At 50.9% G+C, this 17,651-nt stretch overlaps 1 protein-coding gene across 1 annotated transcript in view; it reads right to left on the minus strand.

Annotated features, from left to right (window-relative positions):
• Nucleotides 1-1,651: 1,651 nt before the first annotated feature.
• LOC311328120 (unconventional myosin-Va-like) overlaps nt 1,652-17,651 on the minus strand; it is a gene marked incomplete at both ends in the record, with an annotated part of 174,298 nt that continues 158,298 nt past the window's right edge. The window contains 17 exons of the mRNA XM_084462146.1: nt 1,652-1,804; nt 1,953-2,023; nt 4,925-5,142; nt 7,168-7,450; nt 7,785-7,935; nt 8,336-8,425; nt 8,577-8,731; nt 8,985-9,134; nt 9,329-9,386; nt 10,312-10,371; nt 11,096-11,294; nt 12,081-12,161; nt 15,627-15,683; nt 15,911-16,011; nt 16,713-16,721; nt 16,870-17,097; nt 17,210-17,266. Of these exons, the coding sequence (XP_084318272.1) occupies nt 1,652-1,804; nt 1,953-2,023; nt 4,925-5,142; nt 7,168-7,450; nt 7,785-7,935; nt 8,336-8,425; nt 8,577-8,731; nt 8,985-9,134; nt 9,329-9,386; nt 10,312-10,371; nt 11,096-11,294; nt 12,081-12,161; nt 15,627-15,683; nt 15,911-16,011; nt 16,713-16,721; nt 16,870-17,097; nt 17,210-17,266 (2,121 nt within the window). The remainder of the gene's footprint in view (nt 1,805-1,952; nt 2,024-4,924; nt 5,143-7,167; nt 7,451-7,784; nt 7,936-8,335; nt 8,426-8,576; nt 8,732-8,984; nt 9,135-9,328; nt 9,387-10,311; nt 10,372-11,095; nt 11,295-12,080; nt 12,162-15,626; nt 15,684-15,910; nt 16,012-16,712; nt 16,722-16,869; nt 17,098-17,209; nt 17,267-17,651) is intronic.

A 17,651-nucleotide genomic window follows, 5' to 3' on the forward strand; every position in this document is an offset into this window, starting at 1 on the left:
GCTCTGGGACCCTCTACAGGGAATATAATTCAGGTTATCTCAGCCCAGGTTCTGAGGGGGGAGGGGAGTGGAAACAGCAACTCTCAGTTTTATACTGACCTCCCTTACACTATCTCTGACCTTAACTTTGGCCTCAAATTTAGCTCTGATGAGGAGGACTTGGTACAGGAAGAACAGGTTCAGGCCTCTATGAGGCTCAGATCTCATGTGGCGGTTTCTATCTCGGAGGCCATCAACCCCTCTCCTTTACCTGATTCAGGATCGGAACAACTACCTGCAAACGCAGGAATGTATCCAGGGAGAGAGGGGAGTGAGGGCTCCGGTCCGCCACTGTTGGGGTCTGAGAGGGGGCGTGGCGAGGAGACTGAGAATGACAGCATTCAGTTCTCTCCACAGAGACCCACCCGCCATAAACAGACCTTCCAAAAGGGGCCCAACTGGGCACTGACAGTGAGTAAACCTGTACTAGTGGTTGGGGACTCTAACCTCTCCAGGGTCCCCCAATACTACCTTCCATTAGTGCAGGTTGACAGCTTTCCAGGGGCCCAGATTCACCATCTGAAGGCGCTCCTGGATAAGCTGGACCCCTGTCGGATGACACAGAAGGTGGTTTTATCGGTGGGCCTCAATAACTGCCTTTGGCGGAACCGTTCGGAAACCATTCAGAAGCAATTCCGCTTCCCCACTTGCTCCAGCACGCATGCGCACAGCACGCAGACTGGCTATTCTCCGTTACGTCTGTAGGCTACACTCACGGCTCACATTCTCTACTCTACGATCAGCTTGTTGGTGCCTGGAATATTGTGTGCAATATGCCTGAATATTTATCAGATTTTGAGGATATAGAAGATGACTTAGAATATGATGGACGCCGATCGTAGCGTAGAGAATGTGAGCCGCAAGTGTAGCCTACAGACGGAGAATAGCCAGTTTGCGCGATGTGCGCATGCGTGCTGGAGCAAGTGGGGAAGCTATTTCGTTTCTAAAGATCATATTAGAGGCATGTGAAAAACCACAACAAGCTCTCGCTCTATGTAAGCACAACTAGCGATTCATAAAGACAGATTGATGAAAACAACCGTTTCGCGGCAGAAAATAGATTTTTTAGAAGCTGCATTCTCAGTGCCCCGTCCGCCACCATTACATAGATATACTTGGCTTGCGCTGGATTTTTAATTTCTTCTACAGGCCTCCGAATTACACCAAAGGGATCTCGTTGAATCAAACGTCTTATAATATGCCTTAAATAAGGTCCAGGTTGTCAAAAACGAGCATTCTCCTTTAAACCCGCGCCAGAGTCTAAACCACTAGTGAAACCTGTGCTGAATCGGGGCTTCAATCTGAGCGCTGCTGAAGATGCAGGTTACACATGACTAGAGTAAAAGTATGATACTGTACATTAACAAATCAACATCTACTTTCAAAAGTGGACTACAGTAGTGTTCATTCAATTATCCTACATGGTTAATCTACTACTGACATAAAATATGATATAATGGGACTGATGGAGTAGTCTTTATATAGCCACATCCATGTCTCTCAGGACATCCATGTCTTCTCCAAAGAAAAAACTTTATTTTTTAAAAGCAGGGGAATAAAAGGCGCAATAAATAAAATATCCTAGCGTGATATATATATATATATTCATTTATTATACCAATGTGAGGAACGGTAGGTTGAGGGAGCCGGGGATCTGGATGGTCTCAAGGGCCAGGGAGGAGGGGTTGAAGGGGAAGGTGACGGGGTAGATCCTCTTAGTGTCCATCAACAGCTGAGGCGTCCCACAGCGGTCCCGCAAACGCGTCTGAGAGGAGAGCACAGGGGATGATCGTTACCACACACACACACGCGCACACACACGCACACACGCACACGAAGACACACACGCACACACACACGCAGGCATAGAGACAAAGTCAGATAGGTAGCATTGAGACAGTGAGACAGGGTACCTGTATGGTTCGTATGAACGTAACCGACACGCGCTCCTCAAACTCATTGACCGGAGTGTACAGGTTCAAGACTGTTAAAGTTCGGTTTTAGGACCCAGGCGCAACAGGAAAGGAGGAGGCAAGGAACGGTAAAGCCCGGAGGGGCGATTTAATAAGATCACAAAGCGACACGCGCTCCTCAAACTCATTCACCGGAGTGTACAGGTTCAAGACTGTTAAAGTTCGGTTTTAGGACCCAGGCGCAACAGGAAAGGAGGAGGCAAGGAACGGTAAAGCCCGGAGGGGCGATTTAATAAGATCACAAAGCGACACGCGCTCCTCAAACTCATTCACCGGAGTGTACAGGTTCAAGACTGTTAAAGTTCGGTTTTAGGACCCAGGCGCAACAGGAAAGGAGGAGGCAAGGAACGGTAAAGCCCGGAGGGGCGATTTAATAAGATCACAAAGCGACACGCGCTCCTCAAACTCATTCACCGGAGTGTACAGGTTCAAGACTGTTAAAGTTCGGTTTTAGGACCCAGGCGCAACAGGAAAGGAGGAGGCAAGGAACGGTAAAGCCCGGAGGGGCGATTTAATAAGATCACAAAGCGACACGCGCTCCTCAAACTCATTCACCGGAGTGTACAGGTTCAAGACTGTTAAAGTTCGGTTTTAGGACCCAGGCGCAACAGGAAAGGAGGAGGCAAGGAACGGTAAAGCCCGGAGGGGCGATTTAATAAGATCACAAAGCGACACGCGCTCCTCAAACTCATTCACCGGAGTGTACAGGTTCAAGACTGTTAAAGTTCGGTTTTAGGACCCAGGCGCAACAGGAAAGGAGGAGGCAAGGAACGGTAAAGCCCGGAGGGGCGATTTAATAAGATCACAAAGCGACACGCGCTCCTCAAACTCATTCACCGGAGTGTACAGGTTCAAGACTGTTAAAGTTCGGTTTTAGGACCCAGGCGCAACAGGAAAGGAGGAGGCAAGGAACGGTAAAGCCCGGAGGGGCGATTTAATAAGATCACAAAGCGACACGCGCTCCTCAAACTCATTCACCGGAGTGTACAGGTTCAAGACTGTTAAAGTTCGGTTTTAGGACCCAGGCGCAACAGGAAAGGAGGAGGCAAGGAACGGTAAAGCCCGGAGGGGCGATTTAATAAGATCACAAAGCGACACGCGCTCCTCAAACTCATTCACCGGAGTGTACAGGTTCAAGACTGTTAAAGTTCGGTTTTAGGACCCAGGCGCAACAGGAAAGGAGGAGGCAAGGAACGGTAAAGCCCGGAGGGGCGATTTAATAAGATCACAAAGCGACACGCGCTCCTCAAACTCATTCACCGGAGTGTACAGGTTCAAGACTGTTAAAGTTCGGTTTTAGGACCCAGGAGCAACAGGAAAGGAGGAGGCAAGGAACGGTAAAGCCCGGAGGGGCGATTTAATAAGATCACAAAGCGACACGCGCTCCTCAAACTCATTCACCGGAGTGTACAGGTTCAAGACTGTTAAAGTTCGGTTTTAGGACCCAGGCGCAACAGGAAAGGAGGAGGCAAGGAACGGTAAAGCCCGGAGGGGCGATTTAATAAGATCACAAAGCGACACGCGCTCCTCAAACTCATTCACCGGAGTGTACAGGTTCAAGACTGTTAAAGTTCGGTTTTAGGACCCAGGCGCAACAGGAAAGGAGGAGGCAAGGAACGGTAAAGCCCGGAGGGGCGATTTAATAAGATCACAAAGCGACACGCGCTCCTCAAACTCATTCACCGGAGTGTACAGGTTCAAGACTGTTAAAGTTCGGTTTTAGGACCCAGGCGCAACAGGAAAGGAGGAGGCAAGGAACGGTAAAGCCCGGAGGGGCGATTTAATAAGATCACAAAGCGACACGCGCTCCTCAAACTCATTCACCGGAGTGTACAGGTTCAAGACTGTTAAAGTTCGGTTTTAGGACCCAGGCGCAACAGGAAAGGAGGAGGCAAGGAACGGTAAAGCCCGGAGGGGCGATTTAATAAGATCACAAAGGGGGATGTGGTAGTCGTACAGCCGATGGTCAGGCAGGAGCGTGGTAGTCGTACAGGCGATGGTCAGGCAGGAGCGGGGTTGTCGTACAGGCGATGGTCAGGCAGGAGCGGGGTTGTCGTACAGGCGATGGTCAGGCAGGAGCGTTGTCGTACAGGCGATGGTCAGGCAGGAGCGGGGTAATCGTACAGGCGTGGGTCAGGCAGGAACTGGAGAGATGAGGAGGGGAGGCAGGGTGAGTGAGAGTAATCACAAACGGGGAACGGGAAAAAACACTACAAAATACGGGTAAGGAGATTGTAGGCTAGGCTATACTTTACCACAAGAGTTTATGGTAAGATCTGGCGATGTAGACCAGGTTCTTGTAGAGGTTGAAGGTGATTGCAGAACGAGGGACAGGTGTGGTGATGATAATTGGAAACCGGTGAGTAGAGCCGCGCCCGCGTCATCGTCGGAGACGAGCGCGCCGTTCTTGTCTTTGCGCACGGGCCGATGTGCTGGGCATGTCGGGATCCGACTCTTCGTCACCGGAGCGGGAGGAGACTGCCGAGTCCGCGGAGCTGGCCGGAGACGGGGAACGCCCGGCAGTGGGGGGAAACTCCGGAGAGTCAGAGCGTTGTATGCCCGGGCCGATGCGACGTGCGGTAGAGCGCGTAGGACGCCCCGAGTGCGCAGCGGGCCCAGAGGGGAGAGAGGGAGGCGGTTGTGGAGGCGAGGGCATGCGAGCCGTAACAAAGACCTTCACAATCTGAGAGAGAGAGAGAGAAAGAAAGAGAGAGCGAGAGAGAGAGGGGGAGAGACAGAGAGAGAGAGAGAGAGAGAAAGAGAGAGAGAGAGAAAGAGAGATTGAGAGAGAGAAAACGAGAGAGAGAGAGAGAGAGAGAGGTAGAGAGAGAGAGAGAGAAAAAACGAGAGAGAGAGAGAGAGAGAGAGAACACAAGAACACAAGAAACTGGTTACGATCACGGACACGGAACCCTTGGTCCGGCGCTGGCTCCTGATTGGCGGGCGTGTGTTTACCTGGGCGGTGGACAGCGCCAGGCACACGGAGCAGATGGCCTCGGCGTCCTCGTCCGACTTCTTCTTGACCTGCAGCAGCTGGGCGGCCTGGATCAGAGGTTCCAGCGTCTCCTTGGCGCCGCACAGCATCAGGTTCTTATCCCTCATCCACTCCTCCAGATGACCCACGTTGTACCTGGACAGTACACACACACACACACACTGTTACGGCCCTCCAGTGGCTCGGGGTGGGACCGCACATGACCTCAGTGAATCATGAAAAAGGACAAACCAATGGAGTCGGAGACAGCAGCTTCTTAGATTTATAGGGCTTTTATTTATTCACTCAGGACCTGACGGTACTCCGCCAGGTCGAAGTTGGACAGGCAGTGATCGTTCTGCTTCGACGTGTTGTGCCTCATAAACGCCTGGAGGAACACACACACACACACGCACACACGCACACGAGACAGGTAAGAGCAGGTCAAGAGTGGAAATGTGTGTGTGTGTGAGAGATGTGTGTGTTTGTGTGTGTATATTGTGATGGGGAGTGTGTGTGTGTGTGTGTGTGTGTAATGACAGGGTAAGAGTGAAAATGTGTGTGTGTTAAAAGTGCATCCGTGTGTGTATCTGAACAAGCATGAGTGTGTGTGTGTGTGTGTGTGCGTGTGTGTGTAATGGCAGGGTAAGAGTGAAAATGTGTTTGTGTGTTAAAGTGCACACGTGTGTTTATCTCAACAAGTATGAGTGTGTGTGTGTGTGTGTGTGTGTGTGTGTGTGTTTGTGCGTGTGTGTGTGTGACTTGCATCTTCCCCGCTGTACTGTTTCATACAATGCAGGAAGCGGCAGGTGTTGGACAGCCAGAAGGACATCGTCAGAAAGTCGTCCCCGCGTTTCTGAGGAGAAAAAAAAAGAAAACAAAAGTGACCAATTTGCGTGTGACTCGTCCCGGCTTTTATTTAGCCAACAAAAGGGCCCGTGGGCCAAGCACATAGGCAACGTAGGCCTTACATATAACAAGACATGTTGGGTGAGAGAGTTAGCTAAATGGTGAATGCAAAACAACAAACATAACAAAAACCACCACCTAACAGGCTTCGGAGCCCCAATAAGTACAAGGGTGCATTCACCTCCCTAATTATGTCTTACAGTTCTACGTGTGCAAATGATATATATAAAACCCAGGGTTATTGTAACTATTTCCTACTATAACTCTCCCACCCCACTGTCATACTAATCAAACAAACATATAATTTAAACAATGCTACATTTGCCCCACGTTGGACAAAGTGCATGTTACAAACAGTGAGTGACAACAAAGTATAACCAGTGACAGAAATGTGTGTGGGAAAACGTATACAAAACCAGGTAGTAGGAGGCTTGCCAGACCTCCTGAACTAACAAACAACTGAACCTATATACACAGGGGAATACAGGTTTGATTGGTTGATTGGTGACAGCTGGTGCTGCTGATCATACTGCATGTTGTCAGCAGACATCCAGGAATCACTCCAGAATCTCACTCAGAGGGATCACATGACATATGAGGGAGACAAAAGGACAGTATGAGACAATGACCAGTAGGGGGAGACAGACAACCAACAACATACTCATATATATATCTATATATATAGATATATATAATAAAGAATAAAGAATATCTGGGTTTTCACCCCTACTATCTGCTACCAGCCGTAACACACACACACACACACACGCACACACACATGTGCAAAGACATGAGTAAGTACGCACGTAACTAAGCGTCAGTCATCACCAACGCAAGACACACACAAACACATACAGTATGCATGCGCATACGCCACCCCCATCTCCCCCCTCCAAACACACACACACACACACAAACACGCAACCCCCACCAACACACACACGTAAAGATGCACCCCCCACCAACAACCCATACACACATGTAAACACACACCCCTCCCTCCCACCGACCTACCCACCCACCGACACGCATGTACATAACCTAACCCCTCCCCCCCACACACACAGCGCACCCCCGCCCCTCCCAACCAACACACGCCCCCCCCGTCCCGTCGGACGCTCTCAAGCCCCGCCCCCTCCCCCAGACGGACACTCTCAAGCCCCGCCCCCTCCCCCAGACGGACACTCTCAAGCCCCGCCCCCTCCCCCAGACGGACGCTCTCAAGCCCCGCCCCCTCCCCCAGATGGACGCTCTCAAGCCCCGCCCCCTCACCTAATCTGCATCCCCTTGCTCCAGGAACACATGTCCTTGCGCAGCAGCAGGTTATTGAGGGTCACGGCGCCGATGATGTAAAACTGCTGCTTGACCACCTGCTTGATGAGCTCGGGGTCGGTGCCGTGCTGGCACATGATGGAGTGGAAGGCGCTGAGCTGCCGCAGGATGGAGTCCAGGGTGTAGGTGCCCTCATCGGCGATGCTGGACGTCCGCTTCCGCAGCCCGGTGGGCTTGACCCCCAACACGCCCTGGATGGTCTCGTGCTCCAGCATGCCCGAGACTGTGGGGGCGGTCGGGGCGCACATACACACACACACACACACACACACACACAAAATCAGCAAGAGTGTGCAAACTCACATTACACCCACACACATACACACACCTCATCATAATACATACACACACTCATATCACACACACACACACAATCAGCAAGTGTGTGCAAGCACACATATACACATACACACACACACACTCTCACACACACTCACTAGCAAGTATAGTGTAAAGTACAAACATAAACGCACACACCCAAATGAGCATGTGCGCTCACACACATACACACACACACGCACACACGCACGCACACGCACACGCACACACACACACACTGATCATGGGATACAGGATGTTCTCCATGCACTTGATGAGCTGCTGGTAGAGCTGGATGGCCAGGTCACTCAGGACCTGACGGTACTCCGCCAGGTCGAAGTTGGACAGGCAGTGATCGTTCTGCTTCGACGTGTTGTGCCTCATAAACGCCTGGAGGAACACACACACACACACGCACACACGCACACGAGACAGGTAAGAGCAGGTCAAGAGTGGAAATGTGTGTGTGTGTGAGAGATGTGTGTGTTTGTGTGTGTATATTGTGATGGGGAGTGTGTGTGTGTGTGTGTGTGTGTGTAATGACAGGGTAAGAGTGAAAATGTGTGTGTGTTAAAAGTGCATCCGTGTGTGTATCTGAACAAGCATGAGTGTGTGTGTGTGTGTGTGTGCGTGTGTGTGTAATGGCAGGGTAAGAGTGAAAATGTGTTTGTGTGTTAAAGTGCACACGTGTGTTTATCTCAACAAGTATGAGTGTGTGTGTGTGTGTGTGTGTGTGTGTGTGTGTGTGTGTGTGTGTGTTTGTGTTTGTGCGTGTGTGTGTGTGACTTGCATCTTCCCCGCTGTACTGTTTCATACAATGCAGGAAGCGGCAGGTGTTGGACAGCCAGAAGGACATCGTCAGAAAGTCGTCCCCGCGTTTCTGAGGAGAAAAAAAAAGAAAACAAAAGTGACCAATTTGCGTGTGACTCGTCCCGTTGGGTTGGATCAAAAACCCTCGGCGCTTCTGGGCGTTACATCGAGCGAGCGTCTCATTTCCCGCCCGGCCCGGACGCTGCCGGCGGACGCCGTACCTTGAGGATCTTCTTGATGCTGTTGATGATGGAGGTGAGGAGTGTGTCGACCTTCTGGTCGTCGTTGACGTAGTCGGCGTGTCGCAGACACATGAAGAGGATGTAGGCGGGGAGCCCCGGGATCAGGTTCACCGCCAAGCCGCGCGGCTTCAGCTCTAAGGGGAGAGAGGAGGAGGAGAGGGGAGGAGGAGGAGGGTGGGGATACGGTGTTGGAACAAGGCCCGTATAGGACGCGTTTGTAGTATTGGCACGGAGCCAGCGTGGGACGCACGCGCTAGGTACTGGTGCTGAGCCACGAACGGTTGCGTTCGGCGTCGGACGCATGTCTGGGGTAGAGGTCAAGTGTGGCGTTCTGGAAAACGCCGCGGGTTGGGGGGGGGGGGGGTGGGGTACTTAAAAGGTACTGACCCAGAATGAGGTTCTTGACCAGTTTGAGTTCGTCCTCCTTCTTGTACTCCAGCATGCCCTGGAAGTCCTTCTCCCTGCGAGGGATGTTCACCGGACGGATGGGCTCGTCCACCATCTGACCCGGGGACACCTGGCCCTCTCCCTGACCGGCTGGGACACACACACGGTTGATTACTGTACACACACGGCCCCCTGGGGGAGACAGACAACACACACACACGCACACACATGCACATGCACACACGGTTGATTACTGTACACACATGGCCCCCTGGGGGAGACAGACAGCACACACACACACACCTCCGCTCACATGCAGACAGACAGAAGTCTTGTTCCCATACCTCCGATCTTCTTGGAGAAGATGGTTTTGTCATGCTTCTCTAACTGTTCCATCAGATCCTGCCAGAGATGGAGAGAGAGAGAGAGAGAGAGAGGAGTGAGGGAAACAGTGGAGCCTGGTCTAGCTATAGCGTGCAGCTGGGATCAGGGTGCAGACAGAAAGCTGAGGCTGTAGAGAAGAGTGCCCTCTGGTGGCAGAGAGGATCATTACGAAACCTTCAGATTCCACTCATCTAGGGAGCGGAGATCTGATGATGGAGACAAAGTCTCGGGTCACCTTTCCTGACAAACCTATTCCCTGACAGTAGCCCGTGAATGGGCCAGAGTTAGACGGTGATCTACACTGGGTTTATTCTATCTTGAAAGCCATACTCATCGCAAAAAAAGTTTTTCCGCGATGCCATCTGGCTTCCAGAATACGTTTATTCCACTACTTGTCCCTATTTAAATAAATAAGTCTTAAATTCTACTAGCATACTTTGTTGCTGTAGTTAGCCAAACTTGTTGCTACACTAGCCAAACTCCTGGACTACAACTCTTAGTCCTGAATACAAATGAGCTATAGATATAAACATGCTTTTCCAATTTGGATGAAATACCCCTTTCGGCAAATATTTTAGAATATCGCTTCCTCTCTGTAAAACTGTGTCTCCATCGCCCAGGGCACCGAGGGTGTCTGATTTCAGGGGAGGGGGAGTGCTGATTAACCGGTAGTTTATTAGAGAGTGGACTCCTGTGTGGACGAGGAGGAGGAGGAGGAGGAGCAGAAGGAGGTTGGTTCTCCTCTGTGGGTTAGGAAAGGAGGACACGCTGCTGTGGCTGTTAGAGCAGACATCACATTAAAACGCTGCTCTGTGGAGTGCGCACGCACGCACACACACACAGTCTCGGTTAGTGTTCACACACGTGCAGGAACACACAGTCTCTCCCTCTCTCTCATTCACACACACACACAACACACAGATGCAATGTTTTCTCTACATACAACCATCCGTCGTAAAATGATGAGTCGGGTCTCCCGATAGGCTGTTGGGTCATCTGTGGTCTGTGATACAGGATGGACACACACACACACTTTACAGTGTGATACAAGATGGACACACACACTTTACAGTGTGATACAGGATGGACACACACACTTTACAGCAGAAACATACAACGGCCTCGTAACAGCATTTATTCTATCATTCCTTGAGCATGACACACACACACACACACACACTCTACAGTGTGATACAGGATGGACACACACACACTTTACAGTGTGATACAGGACGGACACACACACTTTACAGCAGAAACATACAACGGCCTCGTAACAGCATTTATTCTATCATTCCTTGAGCATGATGCCCCTCCCCTGCCTGCCCCCCCCCCCCCCCCCCCCCCCTCCCCCTAGCAAGCGGAGTGATGTCGTACTACTGTGTACTGTGTGTGCTTCTGCAAGTGTGTTTACATATGCGTACCCTGCAGGTTCTCAATGAGGAGGCACGCGGTCTCTTGCTGTGCATCTGCAATGAGTATGTGTGTGTGTGTGTGTGTGTGTGAGTGGGTGTAGACTCGACGGGCCCTCGTTGACGAGGTGTGTGATATTGCGCTGCTCTGCGTGTCTGCGCTCTGTACGCGCACGCATGTGTGTGTGTGTGTGTGTGTGTGTGTGTTCGGCGCGCAGCGAGCGCATTCGTGCGCGTCATAGAGGTGTGTGAGGTGTCACGTTAAGCCGTTTCTCTGATTTTTGTGCGTTTGCATGTGTGTGTGTGTGTCCGTACCAGGTTCTCGTTGGTGAGGTGCGTGATCTCGTGCTGGAGGCTGGCCTCTATCCGGGACTCCGGGGGCAGCTGGAGGTTCTGGGCCAGGAGCTGCTGCTGCCGGTTGTTCTCCTCCTTCACGCTCTGCAGTTCTCCTCGCAGAACCTCCACCTCATTATCGTAGCTGCGCCGCTGCGCCTGCAGCTGGGACTCCAGCAACCTTGAGGGGGGGGGGCGTGCGTCCGAATGAGCGTGTGAGCAAGAGAAGGGGGCGAAAGAAGAAGGAGGGAGGAAGTATGAGGGGATGAGAGAGAGAGAGGAGAGAGACTAGTCAGAAGAACGCCCAGAGGAGGAGGGTGGGAGGCGTTTCGCTGGGCCGGGAGGGTCAAGGCGGGACGACCTCGCCGCTGCAGTCCTCCGCTCTCGGGGGGGGGGGGGGGGGCAAGCGAGCGCCCCCCATCTGGCGACACGCAGCCCAGCCGGGAAGACCTCCTTCCCCGGGGGAGAGCTCCCCACCCTCCCTCCCCTCCCCCCTCTCCTCTGACTCGGGAGGTCCGGTCCGGTCCGAGCCGACGCCGTCACACCCCCGGGGGGAGGCGGGAGGGCGGTGGGGCGGCGTCCCGAGGCAGAGAGGAGAGACGCCGGCGGCCCGCGCTCGCCGCGGGGGGAGAGCGCCAGAGCGAAGCGCCACACCGATGGGAGTCGTTCTACTTAGGGTGCCGCGCTTCGAGCGCCGAGGCAAAACCGGGAGCCGGTTAGTACAGTAGGAAAGGGTGCGAGGATTTAGGACAAGGTGCAACACGGTCGGTCACACCACAACACTCGAGAGGGGGGTTAACCGCCTCTGATCAACCAATAGGAAGCGAGAGATAAGAGGGAGGGAGCTGAGAAAGAGAGGAGGGATGGAGGGAAGGAACGTGGCGCCATGTCGTCCCTTCACACCGGCATCCACATGCGCTCGCACACACACACACACTGGCAAGACGCCTCGGGGGGCGCGGTTAACCTGTTGGTCTCCTTTAACCCCTCATAAACCAGCCACAGCTCGCCGTCCTCATTCAGCCTATGGAAGTCTGGCGTGGGCGATCTGAGCGACACACAGGGCAGACAGGGACACAACACAACCAGCAACGTGAAGAGGGGGCGGGGTGTGATTGGGGGGGGGGGGGGGGGTACGAGAGGGGAGTGTGAGTGTGTGTGAGGAGCAAGCCCCCAGGAATCGAAATCTAAAGTGAAGGCCTATTGAACCGCGCCATCTTGGCTAGATTTGTAGTCACTTGGCTATTTCCGGTTACTTTTGACTTGCGCAGTTGAGCTTCTCTGGCCGACGCGCGTCCACGAAAAAGTTCACATTTATCTGAAATGTAGACGCGCGTTCCCGGCTCTCTCGGCTCTCCCCGCTTTGATTTAGCAATGAAAACCGGCTTGCATATTAACCTGTTTTTGTCAAATATATCAATTGGAGAAATTATTTTTTGATCCTGGCATCTTAGTTTTAACAAGTTAAATATAATTGAACATGTTTTGTTTGCTAGTAGATGGTATTCATTCCGTTCGCGATAACGTTATTGCAGCCAGGCTAAATTCCTCCAGGGAGCCAGTGACAGGCGAGTTGAAGAGCTTCACTCCCCGCCAGCAGGAGCTCTGGCCGCGGCTACCGCATCTCGGAAAACCCGCTGAGTTCGTGGCTGCTATTTCACACTCGCCCTTGATCAATCCCAATACCGATCCATGGTAATAATGAATCAATCGTTCAGATCAGATCGGCAGTGCTGCATGCATGTTACAACATCATTGTTAGCTTTATTAACATAACCATAGCCTACATTTATCTCTCTAACGTTAGGCTATCCATCTTACACCAGTCGGCCATTCGATAGCTGGAAGCGGTCAACGCCAACGTTGACTGAAAACACCCAAACTCAGTGTATCGTTTCATCTTCATGCTACACATCAACTCCTTTACATTGTATGTGAATAAATTCCTGTTATTCTAAAAATATCCCATTTCTGTCCATTCCTGGAAAAGGCTAATAATTGCTGTCAAATGATCACTCCAGTTTATCACCGTATCCCACTACCATTTCAACTATGCACAGGAGGTTGTCTTGTGGTCATTTTCATTAAAAAATGATTAGCCTGATCAGTTTGTTGTATGTATTAAGCCCTTTTTGAGCGGTATGCTTGTATTAATAGCTTATAGCTTGCCATACTCACCAACCTTGGGATATTGTCGATATTTTTAGAATAACAGGAATTTATTCACATACAATGTAAAGGAGTTGATGTGTAGCATGAAGATGAAACGATACACTGAGTTTGGGTGTTTTCAGTCAACGTTGGCGTTCACCGCTTCCATTTATCGAATGGCCGACTGGTGTAAGATGGATAGCCTAACGTTAGAGAGATAAATGTAGGCTATGGTTATGTTAATAAAGCTAACAATGATGTTGTAACATGCATGCAGCACTTCCGATCTGATCTGAACGATTGATTCATTGTTACCATGGATCGGTATTGGGATTGATCAAGGGCGAATGTGAAATAGCAGCCAGGAACTCAGCGGGTTATCCAAGATGCGGTAGCCGCGGCCAGAGCTCCTGCTGGCGGGGAGTGAAGCTCTTCAACTCGCCTGTCACTGACTCCCTGGAGGAATTTAGCCTGGCTGCAATAACGTTATCGCGAACGGAATGAATACCATCTACTAGCAAACAAAACATGTTAAATTATATTTAACCTGTTAAAACTAAGATGCCAGGATCAAAAAATAATTTCTCCAATTGATATATTTGACAAAAACAGGTTAATATGCAAGCCGGTTTTCATTGCTAAATCAAAGCGGGGAGAGCCGGGAACGCGCGTCTACATTTCAGAGAAATGTGAACTTTTTCGTGGACGCGCGTCGGCCAGAGAAGCTCAACTGCGCAAGTCAAAAGTAACCGGAAGGCCAGAAAAGCACAACTGCGCAAGTCAAAAGTAACCGGAAATAGTCAAATGACTACAAATTTTGCCAAGATGGCGCGGTTCAATAGGGCTTCATTGTTGATAGCGGCCAGTGAATGGAGTGGCTGTATCCAGTTTATATAATACATCCATGGTGAGGAGAGAGGATAGACAACATACTTGAAATGCTGTGTGACACGTAAGCTAAGCAAGGACTCTAAATCAAAGTAGAATGTGCGCGCGTGTGAACGTATGTGTGTGTGTGCGTTGTGTACGTGTGTGTGCATTGTGTGCATTTATACAACAGCTAGTTCCGACCGCGCATTGTGATTGGCTAAGACGGATTCCAAGCAGTGCCTTTAAGGCTTATAATGGCACTGGGTTAATCACCAAATGTATTCCTACTCCCTATCGCTCGTCGGAACTAGCTGTCGTATCGTGGAGGTCTGAAACAAAATATTTAAGCAAGACTGAACACTATAAACCCGTCTTTTCCAAAATAAAATTAACAACAGTGCAGTGCTGTTGTATAAAAGCAATAAGACACTCAAGGTCGTGCTTTACTGTGGTTTATTGGCACGTCTGTGGTCCGCTTCGCGTCGTGCCTGCGGCTGCACCACAGCCGTGCCAATAAACCACAGTAAAGCACTCCCTCTCGTGTCTTATTGCTCAAGTGTGACTAACTGACGTACCGGCCTGCTTCTATATCAGTGTGTGTGTGTTTCAAATGCGGAAAGCTCTGTGACTGTGGTGTGACAGAGAGATGAGTCCACAACACTGACATGAGGAGGGAACAGAAAAGAGGGTCACACAAAATCACGAGGGCGGCGGTCAAAGTAGAAAAACAAATGAATGCCACGAACAGGTGATCCATGCAGGGGTCATGCCAGGTCATTCCATAGGGCTGTTAGCTAGGCCTCCTACACCCGCCCCCCCCCCCCCTCCCCAAACCATCTACATCACTTCCTGTGCCACTAAGAGAGCCATTCCATGCTGTTGCCATGCTGCGAGGCTGTTTAACTCTTCCACTGGCTCCAGCAACTGGCTCATTACCCAAACGCTTAGCAGCCCACCCTGACAGAGCCACGACACCTCAAGCTACTATGCTGATAAAATGTCAACCGTTCATTTTAAAATCTTCGCCACATTTGTTCGGAATTGATCTCAGACGCGATCTCACAGACACCCTGTATTTGAGATGAACACTGGGTCTGTTACAGTCCCCCTGGAGCTGGTGGGTCAATCCCCATGCCGTTAGAGCAGGCTAACCTAGCTTAGCTTCATCACCATGCTGGTTAGATGCCCGTTGCTACACAGGCTAACCTAGCTTAGCTTCATCCCCATGGTGGTAAGATGCCCGTTGCTACACAGGCTAACCTAGCTTAGCTTCATCACCATGGTGGTAAGATGGCTGTTGCTACACAGGCTAACCTAGCTTAGCTTCATCACCATGGTGGTAAGATGGCTGTTGCTACACAGGCTAACCTAGCTTAGCCTTCCCTATTTAGCCATATCGCCTATATCAGCCTTTGGTATCCCTTTTCCAATTGGTTTAGCATGGCCATGCATGCTCCGCCTCATGATGCATAGGCCACACCTGATTGGTTACCTGAGCCTACTCAGGAGCTCATTGGCTTCCAGCGGCTTACGCAAGAACCTGGGGGATCTGCACAAAACAGAGAGAAAGAGCGGTTCACACACACACACTCACAGCTCTTACACGCACACACACACACACACGGGTGGTCTGAACTGTAACGAGCGCCTGGTTGCGCTCTGAGGAGAGCGGGACAGGGGTCAAGGAAGACAGAAGAGGAGGAAGAGAGAGAGGGAGGAGGAGGAAGACAGGATGGAGAGAGAGAGAGAGAGAGAGAGAGAGAGAGAAGAGTGTACCTGTTGGTGTCCTTTAGGCCGATGTAAGCCTGTTTAATTTCACCAGAGTCCTTCATCTTGGAAACGTCCTCGACATGGTGCATAGGCTCAGTCATGGTCTCCTGACACACACACACACACACACACACACACACACACACACACACACACACACACACACACACACACACACACGTGAGCATGTGTAGCTGTTTTACAATCATAGCTCCGACAGTTTACACTGATATGGGCATGTGTCTACAGAAGGTCACGGTGTTGAGGGGGTGCTAATGTGATGCAGCAGTGCCCTATAATGTCACCATGGGACATTACACAAACACACACACATCTCCATCATGGATGTTTAACTATCCTATCGCTGACAGCTCCTACTGGGCGAACTAACAGCGGTACTTGCAAGCAGCGGACAGCATGTGTCAGTAGTGACAGGTGAATGTAACCAAGCAGACTCTAGTCGGGGTCCTGTTGTAAATGAGGGAAACCTCAGTGCTTTACGAGCAGGGCTGAAAATTAACATTAACCGGCCAAATGCAGGTAAAATTTCCAGTTGGCGACTAGATTTCGGAAGGCTATCTGAAAGATATATATACTTGGCCGGTAGATTTTTTCATCTACAGTCCCCTTGGCAGGTGACTCACCGCGAGCCAAAAGGTTAATTTTCACCCCTGTTTACGAGTATGAATAAAGGTTTGAAATGAAATGAAATGTTAGACTCGTATACTACTGGTTAGACATGGTGGAATGGTTCAGTGTGAACATGAGGTGGTTGTGTCTAGAACATGCAGCTACAGGCTCTCTGTACCTTCTCATCCTGTGTGTGGGGGGGAGAGACGGAAAAGTTAGAAACACTGGTAGTAGTCAGATCAGATCCTTTCATGTTAACACACACACCCTGGCCCCCACTGACCAGCCCCATACGGAAGCTTCCGGACGGTCGGTGACCCCCAGCCGACCCCTACCTTGTGCTGCATGGCCTCCTTCTGGCTGACCAGCTGCGAGCGCAGGATCAGCACCTCCTCCTTGCGCACATCCAGCTCCTCGCAGGCGCCGTTGAGCTGGTCCAGGAGCACCTTGTAGGCCGGGGAGCCCGGAGCGCCGGCCCCTGCGCCTACATTACCCAGCAGGCTCTGCCTCATGTCGGTCAGGTTGTGCTTCAGCTTCTTGTTCTCGGACTCCAGCTCCTGGCGCTGTGGGGGGGGGAGGGGGTGGAAAAAAAACATGGCGGCCGTCAGAAGGGGGCCCTTGGTGCCTGTAGACGAGGCTTCTGACAGAAGCCCGGGGTACAGCTTTGCTCCTCACCTTGAGAGACTCGTACTCCAGCTCTGCTCCGCGGGCCTTCTTATGCTCTTCATCATCCTGAGGGAGAGTTATGTTACATAAAGAATAACTAGACATGTATTAGACTTTGATAGTATTTTAATAGCATTGGGAGTTGTACCTGGGCTCTAGCCCGTGGTATTTTGGTAGTATTAGAGTCGTACCCAAGCCCTATCCCATGATATTTTATCAGTATCAGAGTGGTACCTGGGCCCTAGCCCATAGTATTTTAGTAGATTTTTTTTAGTAGTAGTTTTAGTAGTAGTAGAGTTGTACCCAGGCTCTACAGGTAGCCCATAGTATTTTCGCAGTATCAGAGTTGTACCCGGGCTCTAGCCCATAGTATCTTAGTAGTATTTTCGTAGTATCAGAGTCGTACCCGGGCCCTAGCCCATAGTATTTTAGTAGTATTTTCGTAGTATCA

This window comes from Borostomias antarcticus, assembly GCF_949987555.1.
Source record: "Borostomias antarcticus genome assembly, contig: scaffold_112, whole genome shotgun sequence".
NCBI classification, from domain to species: Eukaryota; Metazoa; Chordata; class Actinopteri; order Stomiiformes; family Stomiidae; genus Borostomias; species Borostomias antarcticus.